The sequence below is a fragment of the Zootoca vivipara genome, chromosome 1, assembly GCF_963506605.1.
Source record: "Zootoca vivipara chromosome 1, rZooViv1.1, whole genome shotgun sequence".
NCBI lineage: Eukaryota > Metazoa > Chordata > Lepidosauria > Squamata > Lacertidae > Zootoca > Zootoca vivipara.
This window is the reverse complement of record NC_083276.1, coordinates 17,201,563-17,222,612: the sequence shown is the minus strand read 5'-3', so window position 1 is coordinate 17,222,612 and position 21,050 is coordinate 17,201,563. Positions and strand designations below refer to the sequence as shown.

The 21,050-nt window shown below is 41.6% G+C and overlaps 1 protein-coding gene across 5 annotated transcripts in view; it reads right to left on the bottom strand.

The window, feature by feature from the left end:
* Positions 1–262: 262 nt before the first annotated feature.
* Positions 263–21,050, bottom strand: part of BCL11B (BCL11 transcription factor B) — a 156,506-nt gene continuing 135,718 nt past the window's right edge. For 4 of the 5 annotated variants that reach the window (XM_035106388.2, XM_035106378.2, XM_035106418.2 and 1 more), the window contains one exon: positions 263–10,638. In XM_035106388.2, coding sequence (XP_034962279.1) covers positions 8,627–10,638 — 2,012 coding nt within the window. In that variant the 3' untranslated portion in view covers positions 263–8,626. The remainder of the gene's footprint in view (positions 10,639–21,050) is intronic. The other variant, XM_035106409.2, reaches the window with a different exon arrangement.

The window sequence follows — 21,050 nt, the reverse complement described above, 5'->3', positions numbered from 1 at the left end:
TCCAGCACCTCAATGTGTTGCATCGAAAACTAGACTGGCTCCTTGAACAATGGAAAAGCCTTGAGTCATGTCAAAGGAATCACCAGGGCTGTGCTTATTTTACACAAGGGCTTTCTGCATCTTTGTTGGAACAATATAATGTGTCTAGCCACCTTAGGACAAAGTTTCTCCACCCCCAAATCTGTGCTTTTTTTAAAAAAAAAACCCCACTAAACTTTCCATCCACCTTAGCTCCAATTTCAAATAAGCAGTAAAGACAATATTTGGAGATCAAGTCAAATGTCCAATTTATTATTATTTTTTAATAACTTGAAACTGGAACAAACGTTGTTTTGAACGAGCGTACAAATGAAATGGTAGACACATGCTGAACTCAACAATGTGACAAGTGGGGTGGGATGGGGGAGAGGTCAGGAGTCTTGTACAGAGAATAAAAGGAACAATAAATATTTCACTAAGTGATATTGAAATGACCTCCTGCCATCTCAACATTTTACCCATAATAAAAAAAGTGCTCCTATCTTTCTTTCTTTCTTTCTTTTTAATGGAGCACAAATACCAAGCAATAATAAATAGTTCCAAACTTGTAGTAAAAGACAAAACCTCCAAGTAAACAATGAAAGCTCATACAATAAGTAATAGAAAAAGGTAATAAAAATAGTTTGCCTTGCCGGTACAAATGCAAACAACTGAAACCAACGTTACTTTGCTTTGCAGTTCTAAAATACAAAGAGCACCATAAAATGAGTTTGCCTGTGAAAAACAAAAACAAAAAACCTTGGACTGTATTTAATCAGGACTAGGATGAAATGCTGAAGTGCAAGACTCTATTTTGAATGTCTGCATTCTAAAAAAAAAGAAGGGCTGTTGCTCCAGAAATGCTCTGTGTGCATTGACTTTAAGTGGAGCAAGTGTTTCATGGGATAATTGTGACTTAACACAGTTAACGTTGCTGATATTAGCAGTGTAAAAAAATCACCATGACAGCAGAGATACCCATGATATGTCGGCCATATTGTGCTTATGGCCTTGTGAAGCAGGGATTCTTAAAAGCAGGGAGGAGGAGGAGGAGGAGGAGGAGGAGGAGGAGGAGGAGGAGGAGGAGGAGGGATCATCGTGGTTTCACGAAACACAATGTTTGTGCTTGTATGTTGGTTTCTCAGCGATTCAAGACACATCATAGGACAGCTGCTGGTGGTTTAAATCTGAGTTCATCCAGGATGAAAAGTGTCGTGCTCACAGTGGCAAAATGAAATCTGAATTCACTTTGCTGTGGATTTAGTTTCGGAGAAAGCAAGGCACCTAGTTCACACACTGTTAATGGCTCCTTGCACTTGCTCTTCCTTACCTTAAAATAGTCCCTAGCACGGTGCCTTGCCCCGCCCCCCACCCCATTTATTTTATTTTTTTTATAAAAAAAACCTGAAACAGCAGAAACAAAATAAAGATTAAAAAATAACGCTCAACTCATGGCATAATCCTAATTATATTGGGACTTAACAAAGCAATCCTAGGGAGGAGTGTTTCGTCAACCTAAAGGCACAGAATTTCATCCCAGTCCTTCAGATATTTAAGAAATTTATGGAATGTACAATTAGGAGTCAACAGCAACGAAAGCAGACAAAAGAGCAGACTGGCAAAACCTGTACATGGTCCTGTTCTGACAGGGATTGGGGCGTGGAGAGGGAAGGTGGGATAGAAGTGGGGTGTGCCCTGGCCAAATTTTCACTCCGACCCAATTCACAGTTGCACCAACAGAGTGTTTTGTCTCCCTTCCTTCCCCCTACCTCTTTTCAAACCGCTTCAGATGAAGGCTGTGAAGAGGTGGTAATGGATGGGTGCCCTGATCCGACAAGGGCCCTGGGATCAGGCCCTACACCCTTGCAGGATCAATTGGGCGAAGGTCCAGATGCGCATTGCCCTGGCAGATAGTTGGTGCAGGGAGGATTAACAGTGCCTATCCAGTGATGACGGGTACCCTGACTGTATACAGGCCCCTTCATCCCTCGGTAGGTGCCAGTGATGTCAAAAGCCAGTAGCACCGGGTACCTTAAGCGCACACACCGTGCAGTTTTATGGACTGGGGCCGGAAAGTCTACGTGTGCCAGGCAAAAGCCGCTTCCCCGACTCTAAAAAAAAAGTGGGGGGCATCTGTGGAATGTTACGTCAAACATCTTCACAAAAACTGAGTTTCATTTAACAATAACCGGCAATAGCCATCCATCCTAGTTCAACTCTACCTGGAAAGGCCTTGATACAAGGGGTCCAGGCAGTTTCAAAGTCATTACTGCCCTGAATGAACAGCGCTTCTTCCTTTTTTTCTTTTCTTTTCTTTTTTTGTAGGCCATTTCTGACAGAAAAAAAAATACATATACATACACACAACTAAAATTGCGAACAGAACAACTCATAAACAAAACAAAACCTGGCACCCCGCCCCTTCCAAAGAAAAAAAGGAACCCCAAAACCACATAATTAAAAATAATAATTGTTTTGTTTCTTTTACTCAACAGGTCGTTAAACAACCCTTTTATTTTTATTTTTTTTCCTTCTTCTGTACAATAAGGTCTTGACATACAATTATTATTATTTTTTTGCACTATTTTATCCTGCCAAATTAAAAAAATATATTATGGCAGCCTGTTTGTTTGTTTTTATTTTTATTTCCAAATTCACTAACAAAAAAGTACATTAAATCCCTTTAAAAGGACAAGCGTACAGTTAAAAAATTACAAGTTCCAGTAAAAATACAGCAAGTGCCTACATTATATGAATTAACCAATATCAATATCCATTCCAGAAGAGGGGGATATAGGGGCAGGGGAGGGGGAGAGAGAGATAAAAATAGGTACAGGTCAGAAATGTGATTTTTTTTTTTAATCTGCAAAGCAATAACAATATTAAGCACTTTTTTCCTACATACTTTTTCTACATGGTGTAGCAGTCACCTTTTAATCCCCAAATACAAGTTTCTATACATTTTTTCTTGAAATAAAAATTCAACACCCAAGGCAGAAAAAAAATTACTAAAACTCAGACTTTACAGTTACAGTGACAAGAACAAATTTATAGACCCACCATTTAAATTTTACTGCAACATTTTCAAGGAAAAAAGAGAAAAGTTTTTTTTTTCTTTCTGGTTTTGTAAAATGCCCAGGCATTCTCCATTATTACAAATACTGGTCCACTTTTACAGTAATCAAGAAATTTTAATATATATAATATATACTAAAACCCCGTCACCAAAAGAAAACAATATACACATGGCCATTATGGCATTTTTAATAACCTATTAAGCAAACTTTGAAAAAAAGAAGAAGAGAGATTGCTCAAACACACATACACACAATTTTTTTTTACCCTTGTATGTATTCAATACTGTAAACGTATTTTAAGACAGAGTGCACTAAATTTAACTTTTAAAAAAATTAGCCGTTGTTCCTGAATTTTTTTTTCATTCAATGATAACAACTTGCAATTTGTGTCATTTGAGTTTTAATTCAGCAGTAAATCATTTCCATTCCATTTCCTAAGCAGCGTTGTCCTGAAAAAAAAGAGAGAGGCTGAGAACAATTCAGCAAATGGATGTCCGAAGTTGTGCTGGATATACATCTTCATTTGATTGGGTCTTATGGCATTTTCATGTCCACTATCTTCAACCAGGATTTTTTTTAAAGTAAATGTGGCTCTTTTGTTTTGTTTTAACCCTAAAAGAACGTACTTTTCTTGTTCTACCGTTTTTTTAAAAGTCTTTTCATTTCACAAAAATGTTTGCATTTGTCTCAAGAGACTCAAATAGGAAGATCAGTTTTCAAGGCACTCACATCAAATTGAATGGCAGTAGAAAAACTGTCCAATAAGTTATTATTATTTTCTTTATAGTGCCAGTATTGTGAATGCCACGCTTAGCAACACTGACACTTAATCTCAGATGTCCCCCTTAATAGTTTCACCCACCTCTGGGCCAAGCAAAGACAAAGCTGTTGTAATTTCTTGTTCAGAAGCCGCTGGTTTTGAATGCGAACAAAAAGTTTTAAAGTGCGGGTCAACAGAATCAAAATGTGTAACTTTTACATTGTCCACTGTCTTGACAGACTAATTCAGGGGGATCCAAATTATACCCTAGAAAACCTCCCTAGGTCAATTAGGAGATGATAGATAGATAGATAGATAGATAGATAGATAGATAGATAGATAGATAGATAGATAGATGGGTCTACCCAATACACAAAAGAAAGATGGGCAATTTGACTGAGGGCACCTATTCTGATCTGGGATATTAAAAGAAAAAGGAAGTTTATGAGGCATATGGACACATGTGGTGGAATGCTCACATGAGAGAGATGCATATGGAAGCCAAAAGCCCACAAAGTGTCCCATTATTCCACAGCCCTGTCAAACAACACAACACCAAGTAAAGAAAAAATGCAACTTAGATTCTGCGGTCAAGGCAACATACAAAATCTGACTTGTGAGGAGATAAGAGGCAGAAAGGAGGCTGGGTATCTTTTGGTAGCTGTCTATCTTCCTGGGATAGCCACACTTTAAAATGATGTTTAAAAAACAGAAAAGAAGAGCAGAGCAGGTTATTTAATATTTTTGCCTAAATGGGTTCCTACTCTTTTAACCAAACAAATGCACCAACCTGTAGGTCTATAGGTGCTTTCCCCCTGACCTCATCATCCCCATCAAGGGATTAATCTAATCATTTGCCTTAAGAAAGTTCAGAATGAAAAGGCCAAGAGCTTCAAATAGGACTGATCTGGCACCTTCAGTAACTTCCAAAGGACTTTTAGCATTCCCAGTGAGGGTCCTTATTTTCTGTTCTATGTGAGATATTACATACTGGAATATGAGATTTAGCATAAACAAAGGACATCCAGTAACCCTAAATGAAGTACAATATGTGACTGGAGTTTAAGAATGTGGGCAAACTGGTTTACAATTATGGATCCTTCCCCAATGCTAAATTACCCAAAAATCTATCCAAAGAAAAATTGGATGTCACGGCTTTTAATTTAGTTTCTATAATTCAATGAATAAAGAAGGTTTTTTTGAAAAACAAAACAAAACCAGAAACAAAACGAACCTGCTTTATGGAACTTAAATTCAGCACTTCCAAATGTAGGGAGTTTTTAATTTACGCACCTTTTTATTTCAGTACCCTTTTAAAGGTTGCATCCCTCAAAACCTTGACTATAGAGACGCCTCGTTAATACTTACACATTACTTTAACGGCACTATTCTAAAAGGGAGCATTTGGCCTATTTACTTTACAATAACATAATTGTGCATTATACGAGACAATATTTTCATTTCCCTGGCAAAATGCCTTGCAGTCTAGGCTAGCACTCGGCTCTTGAATAACAGCTGTAACTATAACTGTTGCTTTTTGCTAGAGAGCACAGCTTATATAGAAGTCTTAGGCAAAAGCCAGGAAGGAAACCACTCTGTAAGGAAACCACTGTGAAGTAAGCAAATCGTATTTGTACAATATTGCACAAATTGGTGTCATGGGGTGCGCAAATATGCAGGAGTGTGTGTGTGTGTGTGTTATTCAGACCCCAGTCTTAAGTGCAGATATTCCTTAGAAGCATTTCCATAATTGTGGTGAACAACCTTGTGTATGTCTCTGCGTGGTATACTGAATGTGAAACAGGGTGTACAAGCGGTGATTCACCAAGCGACCTTGACCCAGGAGCCCATGGATTGCGGGAGGTCTGGTGCACAAGAATTGCCATTTTCAGACCCAAGGCAAACACCAGTGGTGTTTAGAAACAGTACAGCAACCATGGGATCGTTACAGTACTTGAACATTGAATATTTCTTGAATATCAGACACATCTAAATTAGGGAACAGGTACTCTCATTTTTAAATCAGCTGCCATTTTTAAAGACAAACGCATGTAAAGGATTAGCCCTATTCAGGAGCTATCATCCACATGGCTGTGACCGTGGGGAGGGAACAGAATGGGGCCATCTCACATCCACATTAGGTCTCTGCCTCTCTATGTCCATGTGCTGGGGGGGGGTATGTCTGTGATGCAGGGGGATCCTGCATCACATGCCACGACTGTCCCATGTTTTAGAACTCAAGATGATCAGGTCAAACTGGGTTTGTAGAATATACTCGCTTCTAAAGGCATTTCCCCAGTTTATAGATGGCGGAGAAGGGATACAGTCCAGCCCCCCTACTTCTACCTCCATATTACAATCATGGGGGTGGAGGTGGGGTTATTGGGTTGCTGTCATTTTTATTTTGATTATGTACTTTGTGGTTTTATATTTTGGTTTTATTCTGTGAACCACCCTGAGACCTGCGGGTGTAGGGCGGTATATCAATTCAATAAATAATAAAATAAAATAATAACATGGAACATGAGTAATGTAAATGCAATGTAAACCCACAAGTTGCTCAAAGAAATATTGGGAGTTGGGTGTTGCCATGGTGCTGGGAACTGTTTTCATTAACATTGTAGCCCAGGGGGCTAAAATACCTGGTATCTGGAGTAGGGAAGGAGTTCCCATCAGGTCCCAATGACCAACAAGCCTAGGTAAGCTTGGCTCACTTAGCTGAGTCACCTGGAGATATCTGCTCTTCAATAATAACTTCCATTTACTTACTGCTTAATGGGGCACTGGGGTGTGGATTTTATGGGTTGCTTGGGATGAGCTTATGTGTGGCTGGTCCCACCTTGTGGTGGCAATTTGGATCCGACATCATTATTTTAAACTGGGTTTCTATACATCCTGTTGATGTAAAAACTTTGAAGCCAAACATATTATCTTACATTTATGGTGGCACAAGAATCTCAGTTGTTTTGCTACAACAGACAAAATATGGCCGGAACTCTCCATAGGGGTCAGCTTGATAAAAGTTTTGTTATTTTGATCACTAGCTAAGCAGTCAACATCCAACAGAGTGAGACAAGGAAGGACGCAAGGGTTAAGATGTTGTTACTCTTCCTTACAAAAGGCTGTTGGGGGGAAACGGGGCTCTTTCAAGTTCACACAGCGAAAGTTCTTATGCAAGTTTATGTGCCCTGTTTAATGTGTGTCAACAAGGATTAACATCTCCCATTGTTGTATAATTGCCTAATGTGACGGATAATTGCCTGATGTGATAGATAATACACCCTGAGAAAACTGATCGTATGGCAATATGTCAACCTTCAATCAATGAATTGGTTAGATTAACCCCTCCCCCTTTAATATATGCACAGTATCGGGTAAATTGATTCACCAGTCCTAATCAAAACAATTACTTTAGCCATAGCGTGTGTGCGCACATGTCCCTGTGTTCGCACACACATGCCCACACATGTGCACTTACTACACAAACTGAGGTTCGGTACAAAACCACACTTGCAGTGAGTGCAATCCTGTGTCTACACGGAAGTAGGTCCTGCTGAATTCAGTGGGGCTTACTCCCAGCTAACAGGGGTTTAGGGTTGCAAACTCGGTTCCCCCAAAAGGGGCACTGGTGTATTTGCTACAGAATGGTCCGCTGCAGCCACTATCATGTTTTTCAGGTCATCAAGTGATAACTTCAATTATTGTGTGCGTAACGTTTAAGGCCAGAATAGCAAATGACATGGGGCAGGGAGGGCGGGGGGGATGGCAAACAAGGTTCCTTTTTCTCTCCATGCTTTCTAAAATTTGCACATGCTGCTAGCTGTCAAGGCTCCTGCATTCCCTTTATGTAATGAAGTTAAAGAAGATGGCAGAAAGGTGAAAGTAAGTCATTAGTAAACAGAACAAATTCCATACTAATAATGCACAACTCTTGCTATTGCTCTTATAAATATAGCTGCCTTTGTGGGGGGGGGGGGCACAAATTTGCGTGTTTCTTTTTAGCTTTCATAACTTCTACTGTGGAAGTCTGGGATTTTAATTTTTTTTTACAAAAAAATGTAAAGGCCTCTATTTTTAGTGGCATCACTAGTGCTACATATTAGATCCAAATCCAAAAGAAAGTGCTACAATTTTTAAGATTGTTATCCGCGGTACTATTTTATATTTCCTAATTTTCAAATGATTTCCTTTTTCTTTCTTTCTCAAAGAAAAGGGGGTGGGCTAGAAATAATAATAATAAGAGAGAGAGAGAGAGAAATTATTTAAAATGCTGGCTTCTTCACAAGAAATTACACATGCTTAGCATAAGATTCAACAAAGCAGCGGCCCTATAAAATTATAATTTAAATTGATATGTATCTCCCCCTGTAATGCAAATAATCTCAGGTTACTAGTGGGGAAAATTAGAATGGGATACTCAACAAAATTTTAAAGGAAATCTAAAACAGGAGGGGAAAGTATTAAAAAAAATACCTGCACATGCCAAAAAAAAATTTAAAAAATACAAAATAACCCAATAAATACAGAAATTATTGCACAGTTAAAAGGCTTCACAATTTTTACTGCCTTAACCAATCCTCAGGTTTAATAGAACTTTGTAGACACAGGTTATATTTAAGTGCCAAATTCTGGCACCTGCCATAGTTATGCTAAATTATGTATATGGAGGCAAGTTAGGTCAGCTTTTCTCAGTTGGCAATAGTTAAAACTGTACAATTTAAATGTTACCTAGACCCCTGATTTTTATTTTGTTTTTAACCCAGCGGGGGCCTTAGCTTCTTTCTGCCTGCTCAATTTTGACATCATTTGTCAGCAAGTGTTCGCCATGCCACTTTTTCATGTGTTTCTCCAGGGTGCTGTAAACACTGAAGGGCATCTGACAAATGTCGCAGCGGTAGACCTCCTTCCCTATCTGGCCATGTGTTTTCATATGACGCGTCAGCTTACTGCTCTGGGCGCATGCATAGTTGCAGAGCTCACATTTGTAAGGCCGCTCTCCCGTGTGGCTCCGCCGATGCACCGTTAAGTTACTGCAGTTCTTAAAGACCTTGCCACAGTACTCGCACGTGTCGCTCCGCCGTCCTTCCTTGGAACTGGGTCGGCCGGGGCCAGGTCCGCTGATGTGGGGCGTGCTGCCTCCGCTCGCCGTCCCGCTGCGCCCTGAGAGACCGCCGTCCAGCATATCCCCTGGAGGGGTGGAGAAACGCAGGCTTCCGTTCTCGGAGGAATGCTCAGAAGAGGTGGCGAAGGGGGATTGTCGGGAGTCTGTGAACCCAAGAAATGGATCTTTCATGAAGTGCCTCGATGCTGCATACCCCACCAGCCACTGCGAGTAAACATTTTCAGAAGGTATTATTGTTGCTGGTGGCAAGTCCAAATCTTTCTCTATCTTTATCCTTTTCGAGGAGTTGTTTAAACTGGGGCTTGTGATGGGGGTGGGCTTGCGAGGGAACAGGCCGGGGAAAGGTTCTCCAGGACCAAAGTTCCTCCCGTTGACTGTCCCCTCCTCAGTACGGTCAAGTTCTCCAGCTACCGAGTCTTCGTCGCCGGTGTCTCTCTGGCAAAGGTCTCGGGGGCAGAGGTCTCGCTGGTCAGAGGACCTCTTCATGAAGCCGCTCCTTTTCTGCTTCTCAGCCAACATGTCGCTATATTGCTGGATGGTACCGAGGCTAACATTCTCTATCACTTTCCCTAGGACGAGGGATTTTTCATCTGGCAGTGATTTGGAACCGTTCTCTCGGTTACGGCTCAGCTCCGAGTCCATGCTGAAGCTGGACTCGGGCCTACTTTCGTTTTCCAGCTCTTCTTCTTCCTCCTCCTCTTCTTCCTCTTCTTCATTGTCGTGGCCTAGAGAAGGATCGCTCTCATTCCTGAAGTCTGCCTCACTAGACTTTAGTCCCTCCCCAGTGAGCTCACTTGTGCCGGGCTCAGGGGAGCTTGTGGCAGACAGTCCGTCATCCGACCTCCCTGTCATGGACCCAGCTTTGTGCATATGCGTTTTCATATGGCGTTTTAGCTTGCTAGCTTGAGAACAGGCATGGTCGCAGAGCTGGCATTTGTAGGGCTTCTCTCCTGTGTGGCTGCGCCGGTGGACGATGAGATTGCTCTGAAACTTGAACGTTTTCCCGCAAAATTCACAGGACTTGCTCTTAGCCTGAGGCTGGGGAGGCGTAGTGCTGCTTGGGGGCATCGGCGGCAATGGCGGGGTGCTCAAAAAAGGAGATTTAGGGCTTGGCTGGAAAGGATTCAACAAGCGATGCATAGGGTTGTTGCGGTTGGGAGAAACTGGTGGAGGGGTGGAGTTGTTCCCTGCCAGTTCTCGAAGCCTTCTGGAGAAATCCATCGCTGGCGACTCAATTGCCATGGGGTTTAAACGCATGACTCTGTCAAAGGCACTGGGATGCTGGGCAACTAACCCCATTTCTTCGGCACTAAGGCGATGCGGATCCAGGTGATGGCGAGGCGGCGGGCTGAAGAGGGGAGGTGTGTTGGGGAGCCGGCCTTCGCCAAAGCCAGGGTGATCGCGCAGGATGGGACCTGTCATTCGCAAGAGACTAAAAGGGTTGTTGTCACCAAGGAAATTCATCAGCGGGGACTGTGCAACAGTCTCGGGTCCCAGAGGAGGAGGGATGGTGATGCGTGGAGTAAGGGAGCTGTTTGAAGGGCTTGTTTCCAGGTAGATGCGGAATCCATGTGTGTTCTGGGCATGCTGAAGCAAGAACCAAGCGCTGTTAAAAGGGTGCTTGCATGTTGTGCAAATATAGCTTGAAGGCTCATCTTTACCTATAGAAGGGACAAAGAGAGACAAAGAGAGAGAGAGAGAGAGAGAGAGAGAGAGAGAGAGAGAGAGAGAGAGAGAGAGAGAGAGAGAGAGAGAGAGAGAGAGAGATCAGTATTGTAATACAGATTTCTAAGTAAAAAATATTTCCACTTATAATGTGTCATTTCTGTTTCTATTTCTGTTTTCTAATACGAAAAGGGAAATGCATGTTTACGTCGTATCCATAATCTGTTTACGGTATAGCAAACAAAAAAGTTATCGCTTGCTGCTGGGGTCAGACATGTCTGTTCCACTTGCAGGAGAAAAGTCCCTACTTCGCTCAAAAATTATTCGTTCAGATCTCTGCTCAACCGTGAAGCGGTCTGGGTGACTTTGGGCATAACCTACCTCACAGGTTTGTTGGGAGGATTAAAGTGTGGGAGGAAAAATCACAAATCCTAAAGCTCCTTAGAGGAGAGGTGAAATTTCAAGGGGGGGGGGAATGCAGAAATTAAGTGGAGGTGCCTTTTGTGGTATTGAAGAATGAGAAACAATTAACAGCTTAATAAATGAAAGCTACCCATTCCTAGTTAGAAGTGTTAGCATTTTCTAGTTCATTCCCTGTTAACGCACCAGAACCAAAATAGCTTCAAAACAATCAAGTTTACCCTCAAACATAAGCTCATCGGTTAAATATATGTGCCCTTCCATTTAAGCTAATATGCTTATGCAGTGCTATTTTTCTAGAAAAAGTGGCGCCAGAACTCACCATGAATACCACCCTTGTTCTCTTAGAATGGCAACGGTGCCGACCTGAGAGATGCCAGAACTGAGTTCCAGTGAGTTCTGCCTGAAATAAAGCCTTGTACTTATTAAAGCTCATAGGCCACCTTAATATGATCCCCACTTTTTAAAAAAATGGAAGGGGCTGCACCTCAGTGGTTGAGAAAATGTTCTGCATGCCAAAGCCCCTAAATTCAACCCTTGGCATCTCCAGGTATGTTGGGGAGGGGCTCCTGCTAAAACATTGGTAAACCACTGCCAATCGATTTAGTGATTTAGGTGGGGCTAATGAGCCAAGCTGATATAAGGCAGTTCCTTATGTGCCTGGGATTTTACCAGGAACACCCCTAAGTAGTTTCCAAATGCCAATCTCCCATATTCTAATCCAGCCTTATTTTCACCGACCAACAGCGGTGTTAGAATCCCATCTAAGCTTTTTAAAAAATGCACCCTGTGAAGAAACCATCCTGCTACTGTGTTTATCGAAAGCCCTGAACGCGTCAGAAGATAAATAATTGTCTAATTATGAAAACCCATAATAACAGTTGGATATAGTTGTTAACAGACACCGGAGCCATATTTGAACTGGGTTATATACAGAAGTAGGCCTACTCAAACCGTGTCATTTAATGCAAAAAAAGAGTTTGAACTTTTGACTCTCTTGTTTGTCTTCCTAATCTACCGTTGCTTTGTCTTCTCAGCTAGTGAATGAACGTTTAAAAACACATTCCTACTTCAGAATTGTATTTTTTTTTAAAGGCAGGTGTGGGCAAGTTACAGCTCAGCACTCAATTATTTCGTTATTTAAAAAAAATCCATCTTTGGATACACAAAGCAAAACGTTTTATCATCACCTTAAATAGGACCACTTCCATAAAACCTGGCAAATTCCTAGATATAGATACATTCCAGATTTTAAAAAATGTCACATTCAGCTTTTTCACAGCAGCTATCTGTTTTACACAGGAAAACGATGGCAGCTGATTTCTGGGTGCTCTGCCGGAAAATGAATAGATTCTCACAGCAAGGATATTGACGAAATTGTTATTTTTAAGAAAACAGAAGGCTGACTCTTATTACAGCCCAGAACAATTGAACTCTACTGCTTTGAGATGGTCCAGACTGGCTCAGTGAGATACAGAAAAAGGATTCTGCAAAACGCATGCCTCTAAATATGGTACCATTCTCTAGGAATTGCCCGATATGGAGAGTGGGGTGGGGGTGTTCTGTCCTAATTTCCTTTATTTTGAAACAATCTCTGTTCTCTTATCACAAGTCAAGGTTCCTGCTACCATGCTCTGTTGATTGCTAGCAGCATGGAAACAAAAAGGAGCAGTAGACTTTGTGCAGGACGTTTCAAAGGCACCACAAGGGCCTGTTACCTGTCACCTGCCACTCCTATTTCTGGCTCTTTTTCAACAGTGCTTATGACTTGCAGCCCACTTTTGGAACTGGCAGTGACAGAAGCAGTGGTTTCTTCTTGTTGCGGAAATCTGCTAAAACAATCTCCACCACCATGTATCCATTCCTTCATGTTTGGCCTTGGCAATAGCAAAAGAAGAAGAAGAAGCCATGATGGGACAAGGGAATCCTCTCCCTTTTTCTTGGCTTGTGTCCTGTTAGAGCATGCACACACAAAAAACAACAACCCCACGGATGTGCCCATCACCAACCCCAATGGACACTGGGCAGATGGCCAAGCACGCTGATGCTTGCCCTGGGTATAAGATAGCATGAATGAATGGGAAGGAGGGCATTTCTGTGCCTGAATCAACATCTGATGCCATTTGAGGGAGAAAATGCCCTACAGACATGCCCCAAGCCACACAGAGATCACAAATTTGGATTCCTACTCCCTAATTATAGTACTCCCGATTGGCAGAGACAGTGCTCTTAGAGCTGTTTGAATGCCCTATGTATTCTCTGCAAAGAGCTAGAAGGAAACAAGTATTATGTAGATATTGGCACGTGTGGACGATTTTCCCGAGTCCCATTGAAATCACCAACATTAATGGTATCTGCACATTGTACATGAACAATTAGTCGGGACAAAGCCTAAGTATTGGGAAAGAGGGAGAGAGACATTCATCAGTCAATCAACAGAGAAGCTAGGCAAACCCCATAGGATGCACACGTCTTGGGGCGCACTAGTCCCTAAAAGCAGATAAAGTAATTTCTAAGCTGGAGCAATAAAGACTTTAGAGCAAGTCCAGTGTCAATGAGCCATTAGTCACACTTTAGGAAAAACTTGCTTCTCCACTCTAAGTGATGGGATTTAAGATTCATGGGGGAAATATGACATTCTCACCCAACCCTAACCCAAAATCTTGCTGTAGGGCAATTTGCTGTATGTCTTTAGTTGCTGCTGCTTCCAAACACTAAATGTTGCCCCATAAGAAAAAGACATACAACCAGAAAGCATTCTAGCAGAAATCCCTAACAATTTTATAGACCATGATCCTACACAGAAATGTCCTTTACTATCAACTTAGCAACTGAGGCATTTGGCAGGCAGAAGAACTTGTTTTATGTCAGCTCTGAAGATTATTCAACAGTCAGCGCTCCCATTAGTACTTCCAATAGTTAATTTTTTTCTTTCTTTCTCAAGAATGAATGTGACAAAAAAAGTCTAGACCTTTAATGTTTCTTAAACAACACTATATGTAGTATAGAATGTGACAGAAATCACTGAGGCAGGCTAAAATATATAGCATATTCTGTCAAAAGCTTTTTTTAACAATATGTTTTACCTCAACTCACCCTTGAAAGGACTTTAATAAAGCCCTTTTTTAAAAAAAGAAAAGAAAGAAAGTGTGATCTAATAGCAACCAAAGAGCAGAATCTTACAAGGTCATATAGCTTTGCATTAAATACTGTTTGGCACCCTTTACCTCCATTTTATAAACACTAATTAATTGACTGATTTCCCACAGCTGACTGGGTCTTCCTTCTTTAAAGTCGCAAAGTGAATTCTCTATTTATCTGTTTTCTCTGTGTTCCCAGAAACTGGTTTGCCTAATAACAGAGTTCCCCCTTCCTCACACACCCCTCCTGCATTTGCCAGGAAAGAGGTTTACCTCAGGAAAGAGATTTACCTCAGGAAAAGCAGATAGATAAAACAGTATGTTGTGGACTGACCAAGGTCAGTCTAATGGATGGTTTAAAAATAAAATTAAAAACATAGCCCTAAAGTGGCAGTTGGCAAGCCATCGGCATTGTTTCATACAGCTGAGAAGCTTTGGTTTTTTTGTGGTAGTGGTGTTTTTAATTATTATTATTATTATTATTATTATTATTATTAGGATCTTAAAAAATTCACCTCTATGAAATGCAAGTGAAAGAATGAATCTATTTTACTTCTGCTTTCTTGCTCCCGTTCAAAACCAGCTTATTAGTGTGTATTACTGGCATAAGATACTGATATGACAAGTTATCGGTCATAACAGTAGCAGCTCTTCCCTTTGTTTTTCTTTCATTTCGCTTTCATGCCCCTAAACTCTTCTGTTCGGCAGCCCCCTGTTCACAATGGCAAAATTGACTGCAGGCTACTCAGCTCTGACAGATTCACTTATTTTTCTTCTTCTCCTTCCTCCCCTGCTTCAGTTTCACAGCCCTCAAAGGCTCTCCCTAGACTCTCCTTTATTATTTTTTTCATACTTGCAGAAAATAAAAAAATAAAATGTTCATTTCCATATTATCACTTCATGGTTATCTTGCCTCGAAGTTGCCCTGAGCGGTGTGGGTGCTCACTTTTAAGAACAGAACAATGTCAAAAAGTCTTTGAAGATCCACTCCGAACATTTTTATATGCTAAAACTTGCTAAGTATTTTAAAAATGCCCAGGAACGGTCAAATAGTGCTATAAAGTGATCCTTATAGTTAATAAAGCAGAGTGCCTACTCTTGCGGGGGAAGGGCGACATCCTACTTTGTTGTGAGTGTCCTCAATGTGGCTTTGCGCATTACACATTACTGGGGGGGGGGAGATAAAGTCCTCACTTGGCAGTTTGGGGTTTCTCTTCCACATCCCTCTCAGCATTTTTTCTTCCCTAGGGATATTTTTTGCAAGTCTTGGGGTTCCCCGAATCCTGTTCATACCTCCGTCTTATGTGTGGAAGGTGCCATTTTGGTTTTATAGGGATCCACACTTGTAGAATTTCTTTAGCACATGGAACTAAATGTACTTCTAATATAGAAGTTCTAATGCAGAATGAACTTTTAGTACATGGGGTGGTCCCTGTGTTAGTCTGAAGTGGAAGGTGGCACTCCAGACGGAACAGCCAACTTCAAGCATTATCACCATGGGAGAGATGGGAGAATTTTCCTTTTAACTTGCTACAGTACAAAGATGAGAAAGTGGGACTCTTGAGTCACGATGGCTTCCTTCCCTTGCCCACTATGCTTTGCGTTACGTCCAATGCTCTCAAGTCCTTCTGGGGTGGTGGTGTCTGTCTAAATTGCATCTACAGAATATTGAACCACAGTTGCACTGTTACGCAGCCTTATCTTTTTACAGCATTTTTTATTTTATTTTTTGCAGTTACAGGTAGGTAGGTAGCCGAGTTGGTCTGCCGTAGTTGAAACAAATTTTTTTTTGTTTTTTTGCAGTTATACAATAAACTTGTGTCATTCTCCTTGATTCACTATTCTTGAATGGCTCTTCTCTACCCCCTTCCTCATTCACAGAACTCGCTACACTACACACTGTGTCTGAAACAGTGATTAATTTAAAAGGACTAAAGAATGCACGAGTTGCAATGTAAGGTTCACCAAGGACTCTACAGTGGTTATTTCTCTCGAGATTCTGAATTCACAAAGCCTCTAGACATCATCCCCCATCGTTCTGCCCGGACACTGAGGTCCAGTGCCGAGGGCCTTCTGGCGGTTCCCTCACTGCGAGAAGCAAAGCTACAGGGAACCAGGCAGAGGGCCTTCTTGGTGGTGGCGCCCGGCCTGTGGAACTCCCTCCCATCAGATGTCAAAGAGGAAAACAGCTACCAAATTTTTAGAAGACATCTGAAGGCAGCCCTGTTTAGGGAGGCTTTTAATGTTTAATCGATCATTTTATTTTACTTTTCTCTTGGAAGCCGCCCAGAGTGGCTGGGAAACCCAGCCAGATGGGCAGGGTATAAATAATAAACTATCATTATCATCATCATCATAGTGGGTGGAGAATGTGGCTGGACCACCAAGTATGTCTCCAAGAAGGGGCAGCATGGGGGTAGATTAGCTAACAGATTTTAACTCCTAGTCAGCCACTTGGAGACACACTTAAGAACCATATGCAAAGCCTTCTTGGAGTGGCCAAGCAGGTGCTTATTAAGCAGGACATGAGCTCAAGAGCCCTCTCCCAACCACCTTTGAGCAGGAACAAGAGCCTTGCTACCATTCCCCCAAGTGGTTGGTTGGGAAGCTGCAAGTATGCAGCCATCAACCACACCATACACCCCTCTTGCCTCTGGGTTCCCAAGTGGGTTGGATCCCCTCAGGGACCACCCATTCCCCCACCTTTAGGTCTACCAGCAGACCACGCACCCCCTACCCCAAGGCTTTTGCCACCCAGTTCTATTTTGGTGCATAACAAGCATCTAGCAAATGACTTCTAACAAACGAATCCAATTAAATAACAAGAGCCTTTCTTTGAGCATCCCATAGCTTAAACCTATGCGAGTAATTATAGACTGTGCATTTGCTGAACCCACCTGCCTATTCTGAGGGTAGACTTATTCTGAAAACAAATAATCGTTCTCTCCCTTGCTCTGTGATGGGTGACATTATGTTCAAAACGTAAATGTGCTTTTTTTCATTTAAAAAAAAGGGCACAAAGCAAAACAAAAGCATAGCTGAAGTTAGTACTCCCACACAAGGCATGGTTTCTCACTGTGGCATTGTCTGGGCTTGAAGTAGTTTTTGCACTGGGCACTCACCAGTTGTAGTTAGGACAAATTCCATCCTCCAGAGTTTCTGCTGAGTCTTTTTTCTTTCTTTCACTGAGCAGTTACTGCTGGGTTTACTCTGACCTAGGTTTACCAGCTCCCTTACCTCCTCCTCTGCAAGCAGGCACACAGACATACTTAACCTCTCCCCAGTCAAGTCCCTTTTTATACAGACAATAGTTAATGTTGCATTTGTTTCAAAGGACATTAAGGAAGATTTGTAGCACACCAACAATGGCCACTTGTTTGGCGTATGAGCTGGGTCTGGCTATTTTTTCGTTAACACCAGTCCAGAAATATGGGGTGCACATGAAGAAGAGTGGCACCCCATTTGTGGAATGCTCCCCCTAGGGAGGCTTGCCTGGTACCTTCATTATACACCTTTAGGTGCCAGGAGAAAATGTTCCTCTTCAGCCAGGCCTTTGGCTGACTGACATCCACTGCCCTTTTAAATATGTGGGGGGTTGGGTTTAGGGGGGATTATTGGTTTGCTGTTGTTCTTATTTTTTACTATGTATTTTTGTTGTTTTTTATATTGCAAATTTATGTTGTGCACCGCCCTGAGATCTGCGAATGAAGGGGGATATACAAGTTTAATTAATAAATATAAATAAAATCAAAAACATTACTCCTGGAGGAAGGGATTAGGGTGTGGATATCTTTCCAATGGGCATACGCACTGCCTGAAACGGAGGATTGACCATGCACTAACATGGGGGAGCAAGCCACACTCACAAAGAAACAATGTCAGTATGGGATTGTTTTGCGCTTAAACTTCCTGTTGTCATGCTTAGAGAGATCAGCACTTAAACAGGAGCCTGGGAGACCTCCACTTGAAAGCTAAACAGGGATTCACTTAAAGTTGCACTTCTCTGCAAATTATAGTGCTTAGTGGGAAAGATGTTTCTTAGGAGCAGAGTGAGACGTATTATACCCAGATGAAACAAAATAATCCGGAAATCATGCTTTAAGGGAGATTTGCTTTTGCTTTTATGCTGCAATAAGGAGCATACACACACAGAGAGAGAGAGAGAGAGAGACAGACAGACATACATGGAACCTCGGGTTGCGAACATGATCCATGTGGGAGGCTTGTTCGCAAACAGCAGCATTTGTAACCCACAGCGCTGCGTCTGCGCATGCGCGTGACGCAATCTGGCACTTCTGTGCATGTGCAAAGCTTGATTTAGTGTTTTTGCACATGCGCGAGCGCCGAAACCCGGAAGTAACCCATTCCGGTACTTCCGGGTTCGGCCCGTCCGTAATCTGAAAACGCACAACCCGCAGCGATCGCAACCCAAGGTATGACTGTATATATAAATATCCTTCTTCTTTGGCAATCACTCTTAGGCAAGTAAGATTGTCTTCCATAAACACAGTTTTAACAATGAGTCCGTAAGTATACACCTACTAAACTTAATGGCCCTAACTTACTCATGAGTAAAACCATGCATAGGCTTGCACCTGCAAAGCCAGTTGCTTAATAACATAATGTTTGCCTTTCATTGGAGGCCAAAGGTTGAATTAACACCCAATGTATTTTATATATCAATAGCTTTAACTCTTGTGTTATAATTATGGGCTGTGGTACATTTTGCTTTTCTTGTATTTGCTCAGTTTTTTGCTTTCCTTTTATTTTGTTTAATGCTTTACTTACTTATTGCAAGCCACCTTGTAACTTTATGTTACAGGGCAGCACACAAATGGCTCGAATAAATACTGAACTACATTATTGTACTTTACCTAAACCATTTTTATCTGTTACAATACAGGGAAAGATAAAATAACAAATGAGTTAGTAGGTTTCATTGTCCTTAAGTTTTATTTTTTTTAAAAAGCACACACCTCTAATTACTGCATGCACAATTAATTCTAATTTATGTAAATTAGCAATACGAAAAATCTAATGGCAGCTAGTAACAGGCATAGTTCCATTAGGGAGCATACCTTCCTGTTTCTGTCCATTTTCTCCCTAAGCCACCCTTAGAGGGAACATTCCCCCCCCCCCAAAAAAACTTCCTTTAGCTCTCCTTCACAAAACACTGCATGCTCACTTTTAAAAGCTGCAACAGAGGCAATAAAAACATAAGGTATGTTTAATGGTGCTTCAGTGCAGCTTTAGAAATCCATGAAAATAGCAACTTGCAAGATTTAAAAGAGAGGGCATGTTTAGTATTAACACTCAGGAGCAGACATGTATCTGCCTCCTCTATAGCTACCTCTACTGCTTTTTCTCCACATAACGAGCATTTAAATAATTGCTCCCACTTACGTTTTTGTATTCTAATACCACCAATAATAGCAGTGTGGATGCTCAATAAAAACACACACACCTTTAATTGAATTATTATTGAATTAAAATGCTTTAATTGAAAGCACTGGTTTTAACAAGCCTTTTCATAAGACCAGTTGATGATATTAAAAAGAAAAAGGAATTGAAACCATGGAGGGAAAAAAAAGATTTCATGTTTCTCAAAGAACAAAAACTAGCGGGGAACTCGGCATTTGACTGGCAACCTAGTTTAAGGCTATATCCCCACAAGGGATATGGAAACTGAACCTCTGATGTGCCAAAAACACTTCTGTGCTATACCAAACAGCAAAATGAATGAACCATTCCCTCTTTTTCAAGTGCCAGAAGTTTCAGAAGCAGAAAGCGTGAGCTACAAACCAGGTAAGAAACACACACACACACACACAATATTTTTGGATGACTTCGGCTACTGTGTGATAGCTAACTGGATATGTTAAATGACTCGCTGGTTAGCTACCATTAGGATTACAAGGTTGCAGCCCAGTGTTTTCTTCTCTTCCTTGAAATCTAACATGGAATTTACCTGGTGGTTGCAAATGTGGTCACGTTACAGCAGCTCCAGAGAAAAAGCTCACTTAATCATGAGTAAGGCCTGCTCTCTCCTTAGGAAGCACCACTGTGGCATTCTATACCGAACAATTAAAATAAGACAGAGAATTAACATAATTCACTAATCGCCTGATTCTGTGGCAGAAGAAAGATCTTTCTCTCAGTTTACTTGCTTGAGTCATCTAGAGCTATCTGCACTGCAAGCATTTGTGTGTGTGTGTGCAGCACAACTTATCTGCTCTTGATCACAGTTTGCGGTCCAGTGAGAGTTTGGGAAGAGGGCTGGTATGTACAGAACTGTCCTTGCAACAGGTTAGGTAAAATAAAACAGTAGTAAATAACAGGAAGCAAAGACGAACTGTCAGTCATGTGTTCCAAGAGTAAAGATGCACAGTCGCAGCTGTTTTCCCCCAATGGTATTGCTGGCTTAGAGGAGCCCTTGAGAAAGACATCCAACTTCAAGCAAAGCAAAAACGGGACTGCCTCCTACAGGAAGGGGAGGAGTCAACATTTAGGGGGGGGTGACGTTTTCTGCCTCTTCGCGCAAGTGACGCTAGACAACACTCACCTGGTGGTGCCCTAGTGCCCACTCCAGAGACATTACAAGCCAACAATGTCACCAAGAGGAAGTCAACGAAACACGGTGTTACATTAGCACTGACAGAAGGACTTCAAAACCACTAAATAAAGCATAATTTGACTGCTGCAAGGTGAGATGGCACAGAGAAGGGTGCTAGTGCATTTCGGAATAGGCCTGCAACTCTGACCTGCCAAGCCAAATGCACCCTTAGATCCCCACTTGGGGCTTGTCTGAAACAATCTATGATCCCCAATTCAGAGGTAATTCTAAGGCA